Here is a 19,268-nt window from a genome sequence, read left to right as displayed (position 1 = left end):
GACAACCTGCTGGAAACCCAGCACGTTGTTAGGGCTCCATCCTGCCTCTGAAAGATCCAGGACCAGCAGCCTGCAGTTGCCAAAATAGGGGGCTGCCCTTGGTGTCCCTAGGTAGACCCTTAGCCCTGCCAGCAAATGAACAAATGCCCTTGAAAGTCAATACAACAGTGCACCAATAGATATGATATTCATGGATATCAAGACCATTCTAATTTTCATGGACAATCATATCTCTCCTTCCACAGTAATCAAGCCCTGCTTACAGCTAGGCAGCTTTTTGGTACCCTTTACTAATGTTCAGAGGACTTGAGTAGATGGAGGCCTTCAAGTGCCATCTCACAAAACCATTTCTTTGAATTTCTTTGCTTGATAAATTTCATCTTTTTTGTTTTGGAAAGTGCCTGATGAGAAGATAAATTTCATCTTTTTTGTTTTGGAAAGTGCCTGATGAGAATTGTACAAAGTGTTCCAGACAGGGTCTCTCTGGGGCTGTGTACAGTCAGTGTTCCTGCTGGAAATGCCTCCAGAATAAATTAATTGACAGTTTGTATGCCTAAAAGGTGTAGCTGACATTTATGTGTCAAATAAAAACATGTATGAGTCACAAATGAGTCTTGAGCCACCTATCAACTTTGCATGAGGGTCTTATTGAGTATCACCAAACCAGGTTATGGACTTTTGTTTGGGAAGGTAGCTGTGATACAGTAACGAGGGAGGAGGGGTTCACATTTTTGATCTGTGGCACTTCTAAAAATAATTTCTTTCTGAAACTGAGAAAAATGCAGGCTGAAAAGTCAAGTTAACTGAGTGAGGACTAAGCTTGATTGCAAGTGTGAAGATATGTCCTTCCATCTGATATTTCCACTTGATTTCTTTTTAATTGCTGATAACAAGTAATACATAAGAATCAAAACACATGTTTTCTTTTAGTGCTCCTAGAAATATTCCTTCCTGGATTTTCTTTCCCTACTAATAGTGATGTTATTGGGTTTACGTTTTTTCTTTCTGTTGAAACATTTGAATATTGAGAACTTATTTTCTCATTTAATTTTGCAGAAAATATGGAAATAAGAGTTAATGTTCTGAATTAATAAAACAGGTAGAAACCTGCAGCTCTTGCAGCTGTATTCCATTCTGCTCAACAGGTATAATGTGTGTTTTTAAAAGGGTGAGGCATTCATTAGGGCAGTGAATGTTTGCTGTATTTGTGTCAGCCTGGCAGCTCCCTCCCTTTTGTCAGATCTTTGTTCTGTTCTCTCTATCACCCTTAATCCCCTGGACTGCCTACTAAATGGGAATTTCCTCCATTAATCCACCTGCTCTGCAGCTCTCAGATTTTTCTGAAAGGCTTTAGGCAAAATCCAGTATCATATTCAACTACTCCCACTGCTGATTCAGTTTCTCCACTTTTAATAGTTACCCACATCAGAAACATGTGATTTCTCTTTGAGGTATTTATTTATTTATTCCCCAGGATTGACAGTTCTCTGTTTTGATCATGAGCTCTCCAAATCTTTTACCTGCATGACAGCTCCATCAGACAAAAGGGTGACACTCTCTAGGACATCCTCCACAAAATCATGCAGTTGGTTCTCATTTCCCTCTGCCCTTTTCTTTTCCTTTCCACAAGGCTGACTTTAAATCCTCATTCCTTTCTTTTGCTTTCTTTTCTGCACCAGCACATCCTGTTCACAAAAGCCAGCATTTATCAGGGGTTGGGCAAGGCTGACACCACCCATGGCCCTTTTTGCCTCCAGTGCCAGGCTGCTCCTCGTGGGTGCCTGCAGTAGGAAGTTGTCACTCCCTGGGTCCTGCAGTCCTCCCCCTTCCAGACCAGGCTGCAGCACAGGGTGAAATGGGGGAGCTGCACACTCCCTCCTTCATTGCCAGTGAGCAGCCACACCTTGCCTTTCCCAGCCTTGTGCTAGGGCTGACTCACCTGCTGCCTGTTGTGTTAACTTGAACAGTCTGGCAGGGAGAAGGTTTGATCTTGGGCATCCTGGAAGAGAGTGACAGTTTCCCTGTGCTGTGGAAGAGCAGTCAGAACACAGCTGGGAAATGTTTCACTCCTCTGGAGAACTGACCCACAGGAGCTGATTCAGCAGCTTCTTTTCTGTCTGTTACTCCTTTTCTGTAAAGGATGCCAGCAAGGGTGTCCTTTACAGGAAAGGATTCATCTTTACCCTCTGCTGTTTCTTGCCCCTCCAGTGGCTGGAACGCAGTGACACCAGTGGTGTCTGCTGAGCTGTGTGAGTTGTCTGTCTAGTTACCTGTTACTCTAGTTCATGGATTGAGGAGGGAGAAAAATCACCTGCTTGAACAATGTCTGAGACCTCTGTCTTCTCCTGTGTCATGAACCCTCTGTATGTTTCATCTGGTTCTGTTTCTGGTAGGAGCCAGTTATGGGGAAATTTTCTGTGGAAATTGCCTGTGGGTTTGGTCAGTGGTCCTTCTCATTTTAATGACACGTTCAACAACTGTTACACGTAGCAAGCTCAAAGGTCCTATACTTTTTCCCCCACCTCAACCCCAGAAATCAGGCACCTGTTACATTTTGTAACATTTTTACCTTGTAACTCGTTCTTAGCTACTTTGGTGGCTGCCAAGCTTGCTTGTTCATAGACCTCACAACCAGTTAATGGCGATGCAGGAAAGGCAGCAACCTGTGTGCAAACTAGGAGTGCCATGTGTTTCCTTATAGAAAGACTTTGTGCATCAAAATGCTTACAGTCTTCTTCATTTTATTATAAACACTTTTAATTAAAAAGCTCTTGTAATTAAATTCCATTTTCTGCTTTGAGACCTTTTTTTCATCTCCTTCAATAAGAGAGATGTTTAATTTTGAATTTCTGTGTAGTCCCAATACCAGTGTTGTAGAGCAGAACCATATGACAGCATATCTTAGTCTTTGGGAATAATTCAATAGTTGTCGTCAAGTGCAGTTGGTGATGTTACACATTCGATGAATCTTGTGAAAAAAAGTACTTCAGGGAAATAGACCTTTCAGTGTGCATTATAGAATTGCAGTCAGCTTTCTGTGCTTTTGTTTTGTATTACCTCTTCAATAATTGTGCTCTACTTTTTAATTTCAGTATCTACTAGAAATGAAAAGCCTAATTCTGCCCCCTGAACATATTCTGAAGAGAGGGGACAGTGAAGCAATAGCATATGCTTTCTTTCATCTTCAACACTGGAAAAGAGTAGAGGGGGCATTGAACCTCTTACACTGTACATGGGAAGGCAGTAAGTAATCCTCTTTCTTACAAAGGAACTAATAAAATATTGAATTTCACGAAAAAGTAATAGTTTTTGTCAAGTATAATATGTGAGAATTTTGGACACTTGTTACATCCTCACCAGCATTGAACTATTTGAAATTTGAACTGAAAACATGAACTTCATTTAGTGAGTAAAAGGAGTTTAAAGTCTTGTGTCTGCTGTTTAATACTGAACAAAATTTCCTAACTTCTTTGAGACATATTTTCCTGCTCATGGATAAGGAGATAATAATTTAACTTACTTAATTCCAGAGGTTTGTTTGTCATTATTGGAATGAATTGTTTCAAACTGAGAGTATATTCAGATTGGACATAAACAAAAAATATTTTGCAATAAGAGTGGTGAGGCACTGGAACAGGTTGCCCAGAGAAACTGTGAATGTGCCATTCCTCCAAGTGTTCAAGACTGGGTTGGATGGGGCTTCAGGCAACTTGGTCTAGTGAAAGGTGTCCCTGTTCAGGGCAGTGGAGTTGGAACTAGATTATCTTTAAAGGTCTCTTCCAACCCACACCATTTTGTGATTCTGTGAATGCTTTGATATTTGGGAATTGTGAGTGTGCCTTATAGAAAGGTATATATATTAATGTGAAATATAAAGCAATGCTGTATTTTTATGACTTTTTTTAAACTGGTAAACTGGAGTGAATTCAGTGAAGGATTGCTGGGATGCATAGGGGACTGGATTATGTGATACAGGACAAAATGCTGAGGAAGCTGGTTTTGTTCAACTTGGAGAAGTTTTATGGTGGGTGGAGAGATGATCCAGTTGCTGTCTTCCACCACCCAGCAGAGAGATGATATGGATGAGTGAGTCACAGGCTTCACAGAACAGGCCAGCATAAAGACAGGAAGCAATATACACAAGTTCAAGTCAGATAAATTTAATCCAGACCTTAGAATCATATTCTCAGAGTGAGAGGGGTCTGTGGGATCTCCTGCCCCAGACATACTCAGAACCCAGCTTGACATAGTTCTGAGCAATCCAATGTAATTTGGAAGTGACCCTGCTTTGAGTGGGAGGTTGGAGTATATGACTTCCAAAGGTCATATACTAACCTTCTAATGTATCTTATCCTGTCTTTGAGATGTGTTTTTATCAGGTTTCTGAAAATTTAAAAGTACAAATTATAATCGTTGGCCTTTTTTCTGATTTAGTGTAATCTAGTTCCCCATTTCTGCTCTGCTTTGTTCTGTTCTTTTTCATCCTGTGTATGTTATTACACCAACTTGTTTGTATGGGTGTGTTTTGCCATTTTTTGTCCTCATTGAGCTTTGATAGAAAAGATTTTTGTTACCATGATAATTCCTATAGAAATGCACTTAATACCTCTAGTGTGAAAGTGACTTACTATCTCAGTTACAGTATGAAATTACCTTAACTTGCTTAATTTGCACTGTAGGCTCCCTGAGGGTGCACTGGTTTTTTATTTTCAGGTGTATAGAACACCTTGCTCAGTAACCCATACCAGTGCTGCCTGGGGTTTGCTCTGCTGCATTGTTCTCTGTCAGACCTGCTAGCTCTTCTCCCATTATTTCTCCCAGTCTATTATTTTCTCTGTTACAGGTTCATTCCCAATGGCTTTTTTTAAAGTTATTTGCTTTTAAGCAGTGTCCCTTCTCTTCTGGATTGTTGCAGAAGTCCTTTAGCTTAGGGTTCATTATTCCATCAGTAAAAGCAGTGTTTTGCAGGGAATCCTGAACAGATCTATTTTGCTCTGTCAGGCTGGGGAGCCCCTAAAGGGCTTTGTACCAGGACCAGTTTTGGCACAGGAGTCTGGCTGCCCTGCAGTCCTCCTGCCACTCAGGAAACAAGTCATCTGTGCCTGAAGGCAGCATAGGGAATTCTCATCTAACTACACTTCCCTTCTTATTATCTCCACATTCAGCAATCTGAACATGTAGTTCATTAGCTAATAGCTGTATAATAGCCTGTAAATATGTAAATTAATATCATTGCATAACTTCTGCAGAAAAATCCATGATTCATTTTGTGCACGAGTCCTCAAAATTTTTGTTCATATTTTGCTCACATGTGAAGACAACCAGGGGTTTTAATGGTTTCACAGTGTCTGGTCCAATAATATTTGGTTCATATCTTGGCATCTGCATAACTAAGTGAAAACCAGTGAAGACATGGCAGAGAAGTTAAATGTAATTACACTGGTTTTAACCAACAGTCTACATATAATCCATGGTCAGTTGCCCTTGCTTTCTTTCTGTGTGTTTGTAGGTATTTTATTCGTAGTACAACTATAAAAGCCCAAGTGCCACCACTGTGTTTGGGCCAGGTTCTCTGTACAGGAGGTCTGTAGTTTCAAGTGTAACCAAGTTTCTGAAGTGTCTGGGGTGATGGTTTGTCACTATTGTTTTCTAAATTTGTGCCAAAATTCCTACTGTTTGCATGAGGAAAAGAAATCTAGGGGTTCCCAAATGCTCCTGGAGCTCTTGCAGCTGCTGTACATGGTGAGTGGTAAACTTGCTCTGTGCTACCTGAGTCAATTAATGTAAAATAGGATCAGATAATACCATAGGAGTGAGGCAGAGAAGGACCTACATAGACACAAACTGATCCAGATGAACCAGAGCACTTCCTTCCATGGCTGGTAGCATTGCTAATTAAAGCAGTTTTGTTGTAAATATCCCATAGTTGGTCTCATGTCAAGCACGATTGCTTAAATTGAGTAACATCTATTCAGACATTTTTCACTTCTTTTGTAAAAGCAACATATCCACCTCACGTTTTGTTTTTATTAAAATCTTGATACTACTGTGGCTTAGGGTAAAGCAGAAGAGACTTGATTGTCTGTTTCAATGTTAAGCCAAATTGGAAGGAAAAACTTGTGTCAGGGATTTTGAAGAAATGAGCATTGAACACGTTCCACATATGTTTTTGTACAGACACTCAAGTTTGTTGTGTGTTAAGATCATCCACTGCTTGGATATTGTATTTGTACTTGGCTTTTTGGGTTGCTATGGAGAGGGGTGGTTAATGCTGGAAGAGCATTACAGCCCAGGTTGGTTTACAATCTTTTAAGATCTCTGCCGTCTTTACTATTGCTTTAAATGCAGCAACCAAGAAAAAACACAGTAATATAGTTTCACAAAAAACCACAGCTAACATAATTTCAAATGCAGTGTGCACAGCTGAAAATACTGGGGGACTGTGTATTTAAACAACTCCTTAAGTTGCCTTGTGAGCCAGAGATAATGGAGTGTTACTGTGTGGCAGTGGGCTGTGCCTAACAACTTCAGTGTACAGTGCTGCTAGGACAGCTGTGGGGGAAAATACTGCTTCAGTGACTGATGTTCATAGGAGTAGTGGGAATAACATGTTGATGATATTTTAACAGTGAAAATAATATACAGGATAATGGAAAATGATGCCTTGATGCAAAGCTATATTTCAGTCAAGTATTCTGATGTTTCCATAAACCACACTCAGATGGCCTATGACATCAGCACTGTCAAGATTTAGTAATCCATTTCCCTCTGTTATTATTTTCAATTTTAAAAATTCATAAGATTAAGTATTATTTAATCCATGACCTGAAGATTTATATTGGAAACCTAACTTGATCTGCTGCATTTAGAAAGAATGCATGAGAGGAAACTGAGTTTAATAATTTAGTATTAATCTTTGATTGCCAAATAGAAAATGAAAACATGACTGTGTTGGAAAACTGGTCCTCAGAGCTCATGTCATCAGTGTGCTGGAGTGTGATGGAAAAAGAGTAGTGTATTTTTTCCATGAAAAACCTATTATTCTTGATGCACAGGGACTGTGAATATTGGTCTACATTTACAGGCTTGGCTGTTCATTTTTGTAGGCTATACCTGTTATATCAGATACACTCCCCTGAAATTTAAAAATACTGCAGCCTAAAAGCCTAAGACAAAATGTGCAAATTTGGCTACGGAATTGGAAGCATAATGGGCTTTGATTATGCAAACATTTTTGTATGTCCTTGTAATGTGGTCTCACCTGACATTCATGAACAGTCTCAAGAATAAAAATAAACATAGGAGGTTTTGTGATTAAAAGCTCAATGTGGATTTCTATTTTGGCATTTCATTAATCAATTTATATGCTGTTTGCAACTATAAGTGTTTTGTCTGTGTTTGTTTTTCAGAATTACAAGTATTCTTAAGTATGACTGCCACACTCACAGCAACTTATGCACTGTGTTTTCTTTTCAGCTTTCAGAATGATCCCCTATCCACTGGAAAAAGGACATCTTTTCTACCCTTACCCTATTTGTACAGAAACTGCAGATAGAGAACTACTACCATGTATGTTCAACGTTTTTCTTCTTATGATTGACACCTAAGAATTGTTTACCTGAGTCTTGCAGCACCGGTCTCCTTTGAAGCCTTTTGAATTGAGCACACTGGATTAGAATAACCAGATTGACAGTGAGCCTCTGGAGCTCCTGTGATGGTTCAAGAGGCAGGTCTTCAGCATGGTTCATAACAATTAGCTGTATTTATTATTTTTGACAGCTTACAGACAGGGAGAGAGATTACCAAAGAGATCCAAATCACTTAGATCTTGCTGTTCTCTCTTGCCAAGACACTGATCTTTCATCTGGGTTAACATCCCCTCAAACCAAAAGCACAATGTCACAGCCTTGTTAATCCTTGGTAGACACATGAGCTACTTGAATTCCGAGGCAGGATCCAACTTGCTTGAGGACAGCTGGATCATTCCTGCAGCCAGTACTCATGGCAGGCTGTGCTTACATTTTCCAAAAAGCAGTTTAAATAGCAAGAAAGGGTTTTCTTCATGTTATGGCGTGTGCACTGTTAGGAAGAGATTGATGTGAAGTCATCTCAGTCACTTTGATGTGCGTTTATAGCGTGTGCTAGGAAGGTGCCAGCAGTGTTCCCAGATACAGATATAAAGAGATCCAGCCCCCAAGAAGCATTACAGTCCAAGCTAATGAGACTCATTGCAGTGCATGCAGTGAAGCACAGGAATGCAGAGGGAGAGCCAAAGCAGCCAATCTTGCAGTTACACTTCATTCCCACATGTTCTCTCTGTGGGACTTTGTGTGAGCACGAGTGGAACACACACAAGTTTGCAGGGTCAGGGCAGAGGAGGGAAATAAAAGTTGATCCAAGGAAGAAGATTCTTCTCTCACCTTCTTAAATAAAGAAAAATTTGTTCTGGAACAAGGAAAATGAAGCCTGCTTCTGCTGGGAAGGCTACTTTTGAGGGCATTTGCATCCTTTATAGTCTTTCATTCAGAATCTTTCTGGTTTGGGCTGAAAAAAGTGTTGCCTCTTTTTGTAAGCCTACATGAGTAAACATTAGGTGAGAATAATACAGCAAAAATCCACTCACTGCAAGTCTCTCCTTCACAGCACATTCCTGCTGATATTACGCAGAAATCCTTGGCAACTGGCAGTATCTCCCCACCCCATTATGATCATCCTAATTATAACAACACCTCTCAGAGTGCTCTGCTTGCTGTGCTCAGAGGGATGCTGAGCTGGGGAGGGTGGAGTGTCAGGAGATTTAGGAATGACAAAGTCATGCAGAATAGCTCAGCATTCTCTTTTTAGATGCAAAGCTAATTGTTCTTGTCAAATGTTACAAGCTAACAGTGGGACTCTTTAACAGCATATGCAGCAGTGTGTTCTGCTCTGGCAGCTATGGGAAATGCCTTTCACTGCAAAATCCCCTGGGTTAGAGGAGGGAAGGGTTTAGAATGCCTGACAGACACAGGTGGGTTAGAGTGGTTTTGCATACCTGTCCACACCCTTTAATTGTGCATGTTTTGTGGGAGAGACAGCTGGAATTATGTCAGAACACAACAATCTCATAGGCTCTCCAAATTAAAAATATCAATTACAAAACTTTTGCCCTGACTGGATAACAGAGTGGGACAGCAGGGTTGAGCCTGTGTGAAAAGGCAGTGCAAGAAAAGTGCAAGAGATCCTTGACTTACAAAATCCATGCTCTGGTATTTCTGATCTCTACATTTATTTTAAATCAAAGAGAAGTTGTAATCTATCCCTACTTTTGTTTTTTTTACTGATCAAACTAGCAGACTCAAGAGTCACACAAATTATTAGTTTTTAATATTCTAACTTAAACTCTTATGAATTCCTGCTTTTGGTTTTGAGAACCACTCCACTCTGGATGAGTGCAGTCATGGATGTTGCTGGATTGCCCTGTGTTTATGTCATCTGCAAGTACAAAGAGATGAGAGCTGATCACTGAAGCAAAGAAAGTAGGCAAAATGGTAGAGTAATATTTCATATATATGAATAGCTATAGGATTTGAGTATATGGGAAGCCTTGAGATTGGTCCTATATGAGAAAAAAATGTTTCAAAGTTTGCATTTATCTTGAGTGTAGCTCTAAACTACAGACTGAAGGTGAGAATCCACCTGACCTTTTGCCTGGAGGAATTTTCACCTTGAATCTGAGCTGCCATAAAAGTTCAAGGGATATATCCCTCTGGTAAAATACTCATTATCCTTTTCTAACCCTTGCAGTCATCTCAGTGCTGTTTTTTCCAAAGTCCAATGAAAGGCTTTTTATACCAGAGTCAAGGAAATTTCTGTATTCCTATCATTGTATATTAACAAACATCTTAAAAATTGACTGTTCATTTAATTTCCAGGTTTTAAAATACATGCCTATACATCCTGCTGTTAGGATAATTCTTCTTGCTCTGCAGATAAAACCCTCAGAATTTACAGTTACAAAGGCTGTAGTTTTACAGCCTGCTTTAACTGATCTGCAGCAATGCTTCCATATGGGTGGGCTCACAGCTGCTCCCAGGCACAGGTTTCTGCACTCTCTGTGTAGCAGCATTAGCAAACGTGCAGCCATGGGGTTATTTATAATGTACATTAAAAAAAATTTAAAATGCTTTATTTCTAAGTCTCTTTTCTGGAATTAGCTATTGCAGAGCTGCGTTATAGTAACTGCTGACATAAGGAAGACAAAAGTGATGTGTACATAGCACCAGAGTAAACCAGAAATAGTATCTTTAGGGAGAATTATTTGGTAGAGACAACTGACACAACAATTATGTCCCTAGATATATCAGACCTTTCATCATCTTCTTCCTTCAAAAGCATCTTTGTGCGTCTCACGTTGTTCAAACTATGTAAGAACATTAGTTAGGTTTTGCTGGGTGTTGTGTTTTGTTTTTTTAAAAATGTATAATGCCTTCCCCTTCTCATATCTTTCTCTGCAGCATTTCATGAGGTTTCAGTTTATCCCAAGAAGGAGCTTCCCTTCTTCATCCTCTTCACTGCTGGACTCTGTTCTTTCACAGCCATGCTCGCCCTCCTGACACATCAGTTCCCAGAGCTCATGGGGGTCTTTGCAAAAGCTGTGAGTATTCTCTGCTGCTGCTCCCTTCTGTAAATAAAGACACCAGTGCAGGAAAGGCTGAGCTAAATAAATACTGCCAGGTGTTAAATATCTGCCCACTCAGGAGCATCAGTCCATGTCTGAGCAGGGGATATGTGCACAACTGTCCAGGTTGCTAATCAGTAAGACCTGCCTGTTTGTCTTCTCTGGTATATATGGCTCTCTTGTCAGGTTTGATGTCTTGTGATTTTGCCAAAAAAAAAAAAGGGCTTGATGGGAGAAGTGAGTATCTGTATTTTCATATATCATCCATTAAAATAAACTAATAACAGTTACTCTCAGTTATTAGAATCCTTCTATTTTGTGTAGACTCATCATGGCTGATGTGATTTCCCATGCCATAGAAGCTCTCAGTATGAGCAGAAATAGAGCCTACTGTTAACCAGGACAAATTCCTGTGTTTTTTCCCTGAACTGCCAAGGAGGAAGTAGTCTCAATATTTCCCCCATAACTTTCCTGAACTATGTCCAGAGAATCCTCTCCTAATTCTGCTTTTTTAATCCACCAAGGATTAATAAATTTTGGAGTATGAGGGGGAAGAGCCATGAATTATTCTAACCCAAGCTTTTTTATTTGCAAAAACAAGAACATCACTGTTCCAGCATGCTATTAGATGAAAAATCCACTAACAGAAAAGCTCTAGGATAGTAAAAAAATCCTTCTCCAGTAAATACTGAGTATCTTCCATTGTAATACATTTTCTCAAATATATTTTCCTCTGTTTTAGGTCTCGTGTTTCCAAACTGGCCTCCTGCCTTTTTTTTAATGTCTTTGGTACTTTTGATTTGGGGGTATAGGGAGTGGGGTGGAGGAGGCCAGGCTGAAAGGTTTTGGCAAATTGCAGATTGTCAGTACTCTTTGAAACCCTTTTGCAAAGGGGAAGAGGCTCCCTTTGCAGGTGAGCTGGCTCTTGTGTTAACCCAGGCCTGTGAGTGGGGTCTGGTACAGCAACAGTTCATGCAAGAATTTTTTTCATTAGCTCTAGAAGACACAAAATAAGATCAGTTGTAGCAGAAGATTCTTCTTCTTTCAGCAAGAAGTGCTGAAATATACCTGAAATATTATTACCCCTTCTTGTTTCTTGAGTGTGTATGTGGGTGTTAGGTAGACAGTGTTTAACTTGGGCATATGAACATAAACTTCCCTGTAAGGCTTTTCTTGGATTCAGTGGTTGTGCTTTTTCTGTTCCTTAGTTACTGAAGTTACTGAAATGTATGACACTTGTTTGGCTCTTTCAATCAAATCTTTAGTTTTCTGATACTGTCACAGTTGTAGATCCCAAATCTGTCCTTGTTAGCCTTGTTCCTGGGTTTATCAGACTTGTATCCTGAACAAAGACTATGTGCTGGCAGCATAGTGAGATTTTGTACTTAGTTCTTCTGCCACAGAAGAAGTTAACATGTATTTCTCAAATGTATTCATAATTAATTAAAATTAATATGTATTTCAATATGTATTTCAGGAGTGCTTTGAATACCTGAGTTCTGTGACATGTAGCTGCCAGTGGTTTTTTTCCTGTGATAAAATGTCCTCCATCTTGATTTTTATCATATGCCTGTCTGAACACTAATATATTGAAGACTCTTTGAATGATGTGTTCTATGCTAGAGAGAAGATGTTAAGATACATTTTATTCAGTGATGCAGAGTATGTTAGGATTACAGTTAGTGATGCCTCAGTGTATAGAGCAGATCTGTAGATAACCCTAAACCATCTTCAACTTGAATCTCAAGACATGATATTTGTCTCTGTGAGGTGGTTCTGGCATACCCCTGCTATGAAAAAGCCTCTCTTTCTCTTCACTAGGTTTTGGGTTGAGCTTTTAGTGGCTTCAGTGGGAGCTTCCATCGAGGATGTGAGATGTGTGGAAACTTTTGTAGCTCATCACTTTGATCTTTGTAAAGATGAGGCTCTTGCTTTCTTTACTGCAAAGTCCATAAATCTCTGTATGTGCAAGGTTCAAGAATTTGAAAGTCTTTATGTGTGAATTATGTAATTTTTATCATGCTGGAGGATTTTACAGAGGAACACAGCAAGAGTGTCTTATCTTATTGGACAGCTTTCTCTTGAGGTGTATTGTCTCCTGGATTTTGATCTGAATGTGTATCTGATTCCTTTGCAGTTTCTCAGCACCCTCTTCGCCCCTTTAAATTTTGTGATGGAAAAAGTGGAAAGTATCCTGCCCTCCAGCCTGTGGCACCAGCTGACAAGGATCTGAGGGAGCATGCCAGACTGACTGCTATGACATCTCTGCCAACTTTCTGTTGACCACAAGAAAGCATGATAAAAAAAGGGAAGCAGTTATAAGACTTAAAAACTTTTCATGGATTGTCTGTTCTCATATAAAAACTGTTTTGTTGTACAAAATACATTGATGTTAGGTTCTATTATATTTTGCCTTCAGAAAAGAAAAAAATAAACTTTTGTGTATTGTAGCATTGCTGTCTTTTGACTTTTTCAGAACACAGATCCTAGGTTTTGTTTTTAAACCTGTGGTATCTGTTTGGCATTAGCTAGGGCATAGCTGCACATGCAGGTAATGAACATGCTGATAATGTTACAATTAAACAACTTTGTCACTGCCTTTTCTTATGGAGCTCAGTTAGGGTGGGGCCCTCCCTTCTGCATCTAGGAGAGGCTTCTAGCCAGTTAAAGCTCCTGGTTAAAGCAGCTTTAGGCTTCAGGCAGTGTGGATGGCACACTGGGCTTCTGAGTCCCTTCTCTGCACAGAGACCACCATATCTTCATTTGAATTTTCAAGGAGCCCACGTACTTGACAGATTTTCTTCACACCCCGGTGTTTCAGGTACCTTCTGAAAGCTCATTAGCAAAATGGGTGTTAGTTCATGCACAATTAATGGAGAGGCTGGTGTTTCACTGTTACTGCTCACCTCAGGAAACCTTATCCTTGTGCTCTGAACTGTTTAGACTAAGTATTCATTTATGACTTAGCCACTGTTGATGGAAACTTCTGAGACCAGCTCTAAAATGAAGATTTTGATCTGAAAGTTGAAGGAAGTAGTCCTCTCTGTCAAGAATTTGAAGTGCATCCATACAGATGCCTCAAGGATTTTTTTCCAACTCCCCTCTAGATAAGGAAGCATAACCTTAATGCAGTGGATCAAAAATGCCTCTTTACCATTTCAACTTCACTGTCACTCTTAAAATGCTGAAGAGTTTAGGGGACTGTGATCACTAGCAGATAAGTTTGTTAGTTTGTTTATCAATGAGGAAATGAGTGAGCAGAGACAAAACTCTCAGTATTAGAACAGGTATATAAGGAAGGTGTTTCTTAACAATAGAAGATGCATTACATTATTTCACTTGATCACAGACACATTAGTCTAGTAGAAGCCAGATGTTTGTTCAAGTGAGCAGAAGTACCATGCAAACACTGCTGTGCTACAAGATTAAAAAAAGGTAACTTCAGCCAGGAGAAATCAGCTGTAAGAGTGAGACCTGGGCAAGCTCCAAGGTCTGGAGGAGCAGAGAGCGCCACAGACAAATGCTAGACCTGGTGTGGCTGTTGGGGGTTTCCATACAGGTTTATCTTCTCTGGCTATTACTCCTGCAAAACAATTCACTGTAATGTTGAAATGAGTCTGGGTTGCAGTTAATGTAGGATGTGGCATCAGATTAGAGGTAATGGATTGCTAGTGGATAAGCATGTGGAAGTATGAAATGGACCAATATTTGAGTTCTCCTATTTTCATCTGAATTGCAAGAGCAGGCACAGTAAACACCCTCACAGCAGAGCTGATGTGTATCTCCAGCTGGAAAACTGGGGATAACCATACTGATTTGTTTGCCTCAAAACATCTCTGTCAGAATCATTTAAGGCTGCTGAAAATCAGAAGGCTCAGGCATAGTCAGCTCTTGTCCTGTGCTGCTTTGTACCACTTATTCCCAGCCACCTATACCCTGCATTTCAAAAGAATAAATTGCTGTGATTCACAGTCCTAAATGGAAATGTGCCTGCATTTGCACGTCAGTGTACACCAGCTATATCCAAATCTCCATGTTTGTCAGCAGCTGAGGTAGTAGTTTGGCCTTCTATTCGAAGATATCATGATCTGTGTGGGAATTACTCTCTGTATTACTCTGATAAAAAGGAATGCTTAACTCCTAGAAGAGTCACATCCTTTCCTTGAACTATGGGGAATATTTAGGAATTCAAACATAACTTTATGAAATTTCTACTATTTCTGCTATCTATCTCCTTAATAAGCAGTAATGGGCAATGGATTTTTGTATCTGGAAAATCTCTCTTTAATTATAATTCTAGGCATCAGGAAGACTAGGCAAATCAAACAAAAGAATTTTCTTTTTCATTGGGCAGAGTTTATTGCCTTAGGCTTTGCTGCCTCTGACATGTTTCCTGTGAAGTTCAGTATAGCTTAGATCAAAAAGCAAACACAGCCCATGATTATAATGATGGAAAGCCTCTGGCTTAGTGCAGAGATGAGCTTTGTGGAAATCTGGTTCAGATAATAACTCATCTTCAGATTTAGGGGTGGAGGAAGCTTTTTAACTCCAAATGTTAGCAGTTCCTAGTTGTTGTTTTTTGGGTTTTTTTAAGACAGCTTAATAGAATGTGTATGCACGCTATCTCTTTACACTATAACCTGCATAGAACAAAAAATGAGAGGACTCCCCCCAGGAGTGTCAAGTCAGGCTGTCCCTTCTGTCCCTTCCTCCCACCGGGTAGACAAACAGCTGCTCCCTGCAGGAACTGCACTCGGGGAGGGGAGTGCTACACCACGGGGAGGGCTGCTGCTTTCTCTTTTTTATCACTTGGTGTGTATGCTGAACTTACAGACTGTTTTTTCAGAGCATGGAAGTCCTTACCCTAGCAGAAAGGAGGAAAATTATCAGGAGTTTTGCCATGTTGAAGAAACTGCAGAAGCTGAACATCCAAAGGAAGCTGCACCTCTTGCACACGCCACAGACACTCCTTCACAGCCAGTGTGGCTGTCACCCTGTGGTGGCCCTGAAAACCACAGTGGCTCTAGTTACAGCAAATTGTAAAAGGTAGCCCCTGGCTCCACCCAGCTTCCAGCAGGGCTCCTGCCCAGCTCCCACCACAGAGGGAGCTGTCAATGTATTGTGTCACATGCATTTGCTTCTTTCTCACAAGAGATCTTAACTTTATGAAGTTGCATCCATTTCCCCAGGCAAATGAGCTTTTGCACAAAAGTGACAATCCAAAATCAGGTTGTGGTTACAGCTCATGAGCTGTCTCTGTCTTTCTGATAATAATATAAGTTAATTTCTATCATTTGAAGTGGCAGGTAAAACCTGCAGGCTGTGATGTGACCACAGAACCCCTTCTGCCCTTGGAGGCAGCCACCACCTGCATGCAGCCCTTCCAAAGAGTGTGGGGCACACGGCATGGAGGAAGGAGAATCTTGGTACTCTCTCTCACTTTGTGCTGCTCACTGGAGTAAGAGCTGCTTTTTCTTAGCAAAAGCACCCTCCCCAGATGCAGCTCTTCACTAATCCCTGGACATTCCTTTCCCCCTTGTCTCCATGCACTGAGCCCCAAAGAAGCTGGGCATGAGGCCTGCAGGCAGTGCCCAGCTGTGGTTTGGGCATGCAGGCTGGACACCCTTCACAAATGCAGCATTTTATTTCTAAGTCACATCTGCAAATAAGTGCACACAGGGAAAGGAGGCCAGGATGAGATGCACAAATTTGTTTTAGATATTTTTCCAGGAGAAGAAAAAGCAGCAATCTCTCAAGCTTCAATGCCCACATGCCCCAATATACACCACCATTCCTAAGTCATTCCTCATTTTCCATGTGGTAAAAGAAAATTAAACTTTTTTTACGAGATTTCACCTATAACAGCACAACACATTTTTTAGGGTAAAGTTTGTTGAAAATAGTGGGGAGGAAGCAATCCCAAAAAGTTTGGCAGGCTAACAGTGTTTCAGGGCGCTGCTAGATCCTGAGTTCATGCAGCAAATTAAAGGGAACTCCCTCAAGAAAATTGGACTGCATATTTAAAAAAATAATCCTATAACCTTTAGCCTTAGTTAACATTATACTGACATTAAAATGTCTACCTAGGGACAGCTGTTTCCTCTTCATGACTAAGTACATGAGTAAATTTATTCCATAGGACAAAACTACAGTATTATTTCATTTCCCATGCCTATTTATGTTTCTTCTTTTTTTGTTTTCTCTTTTTTTCCTCCCTCTATATTCTTTTTTGGATTTGCTGAAGATCATGGAGACTCCTTTCCTAGCAATATTTACATCTCTGAGTATCTTTTGCCACTAAGAAATGGCAAAAATTTCTAGGAGCGCATTTCTTTGTGGAAGAGGCAGCAGAAATACCTACAACTGTGAGAAGTCTACCTTGAGCTCTTAAAGAAAAACCCAAGAAAACCCCATAAATGCAGAAAAAACTGTCATCAAGTAAGTGGCCAGCTCAGCACTTACCCATTTCTCATGCTGTGAAATATTCTGTGTTTCCTCTGGTGCAGTGGTTTTGATGCAGGCATTGCATCACAGCTTATCGATATGGCACGTGCCCAAAGTGGGAACATCAGCCTGCTGTGCACACCTGGGTGGCCTTGCTGCTGGACAGGGTGACAAGGACACTGAAAAGCCCAAGGGACTCAATGCCCCCATCTTCCTGGTCTTACTGGTAAGACCAGCCTTCAGGAACCACAGGCCTCTGACCCAGAGGAAGGTTTGGAACAGGAAGATGTGCATTAGCAGAGGAAGACGAGGTTGGGGAATAAAAGTTAATACACTTTTAACACAGTGATTCTAAAACACTTAGTGATTCTAAAACACTTTATCTGGAAATGCAGAATTCAGGTCAGTTGATAATCTGGAATATTAAACAAATAACAGATTTAAGAAGAGATCTGATTTCATTATCCTTCATTTGACTACCTAGAACAAGTTCTCTTGTAAGAATGAGCCTATTTTCTTTTTTCCAGAACATTGAAATACTTTCAGCTTTATTAAATAGATAATCTTTTAGACTACTCAGGCTCCTTAAATCTTAAAAAAGAAATGGCTCTAAAAGGTTAAAAATTATTATACTGCTTTTAAATTCTTTAAGGCTTAAAGTACGATATTGCTGCGGTTACGAACTACATGTGGATTTAATTTCACAGTGAAATCCCAATAAAAGTTCTCCTTGGAGCTCACCTTTAAATACAATTGTGTATGAAATTTTCCTTATCCAGGCCAGAGCCAGAATTGGCAGCAATGAAGAGGCCAGCAGTGTAACCCCTGAGCTGCCCATGGGTACATATACACATCTCATACATCTCATACATCCACTGCACGTGCACGGACACGTGGGCACGGCTGTTCCCACCAGCAGTTGGTTTACAGACAGAAGTGTGAGTATTGGTACCTCTAGCCATGATCATTTCCATACACAGTAACTGAAACCTTATCTTATTGTCCCAATAAAGAACTTTCTGGAGCCTCCTAATCTTTTAACACCAGCTGTGCCTTCTGGAGATGAATTACCCATTTTAATGATACAAACTTTTTTGAAAGCCTTGCAGATGTAAATGACTGCTCCCTCAAGACCACTTAATGCCAAACCCCCTTCTTTTTAAATAGTCTTTCAAGAAAGTTCCAAAAGCAAAACATACCCAGAGTATTCCCTTTATTGCCTTGGTTAGCTACTTGGATATTACTTTTTCCTGCACTGTTTGTACCTGAGAGGGTTCTTCAGTCTATTTCATTTTCATATGGAAATTGTACTTTCATCTACAGTGTGTTCTATAACTTATTCAACCCCCTTTTCCTATGTTATTTTTTCATTACCTTGCCTATCTCTACTCTTCATGGGTGCTTTATCAGAGCCTTATTATACTTACTGGCACAGAATCCATTTTTCTCTTAGTTCACGCTGCTGATCTCTGCCCTGAGGAGAGGCAGCTGGTCCCTCTCTGACCCAGCTCCTCTCCACCAAGGCTGCAATTTCTGGGCCTCATATGCCTGCACATTTTTACAGCAACTTGTTGTTTTGTGCTGATCCCAGCCCAGCAGATTGACCTGGCACAACCTGTAACTGCCTCCATTACAAGCCAATACACTCCAAATCATAGATATGCAGTTTTGCAGAAAATATGCAGAAAAAAAAATCTAATTTGGATGTCCCCATCTGAGTGGAAAGTATCAGTTTGAGCACATTTAACAGATCTATTAACTGTAAAAGAACATAGAAGCTGGTAACTTCTTTAGAATCCAAGTCATTACTGAGGCAAGGCATTTCCTTCTCCATCACTGTTTGCAAGCATCTTTCCACTATTGTGTATGTGAAAAAGAGGAAACCTTATCCTTAGGTAGTTGAGTGTCCTGTACCCAGCTTTCACTAGGGTGAAAAACCATTCTCTTCAGTCCTTCAGGTCAGAAAAAAAAGTCCTCAGCAGTTAATATTAATTACTTTTTAGAAGCTTTTAAGGGAAGTTTTCACAAACATATAACTAAGACATTTGGTTTGACTCTAATAGTTCATCAAAAGTGTTGTGGCTGAATAGATCTCCTGCAATTTCCTTTGTTTTAGGCCATGGGCCAATTCCTGCCCCACAGGAAGCCACAGTGTACTAAAGGTGGC

At 40.3% G+C, this 19,268-nt stretch overlaps 1 protein-coding gene across 2 annotated transcripts in view; it reads left to right on the top strand.

The window, feature by feature from the left end:
* ST7 (suppression of tumorigenicity 7) overlaps positions 1-13,115 on the top strand; it is a 136,322-nt gene extending 123,207 nt beyond the window's left edge. Inside the window, exons 12-15 of one of the 2 annotated variants that reach the window (XM_054273745.1) lie at positions 3,093-3,243; positions 7,477-7,569; positions 10,494-10,633; positions 12,795-13,115. In XM_054273745.1, the coding sequence (XP_054129720.1) occupies positions 3,093-3,243; positions 7,477-7,569; positions 10,494-10,633; positions 12,795-12,890 (480 nt within the window). In that variant the 3' untranslated portion in view covers positions 12,891-13,115. The remainder of the gene's footprint in view (positions 1-3,092; positions 3,244-7,476; positions 7,570-10,493; positions 10,634-12,794) is intronic. The other variant, XM_054273755.1, reaches the window with a different exon arrangement.
* Positions 13,116-19,268: the final 6,153 nt, after the last annotated feature.

The sequence above is a fragment of the Melozone crissalis genome, unplaced genomic scaffold, assembly GCF_028551555.1.
Source record: "Melozone crissalis strain CALT ecotype California unplaced genomic scaffold, PUWL_Pcris_2 ptg000004l_1, whole genome shotgun sequence".
NCBI classification, from domain to species: Eukaryota; Metazoa; Chordata; class Aves; order Passeriformes; family Passerellidae; genus Melozone; species Melozone crissalis.
Note: the sequence above shows the minus strand (reverse complement) of the source record. Positions and strands in the feature narration are given on the sequence as shown.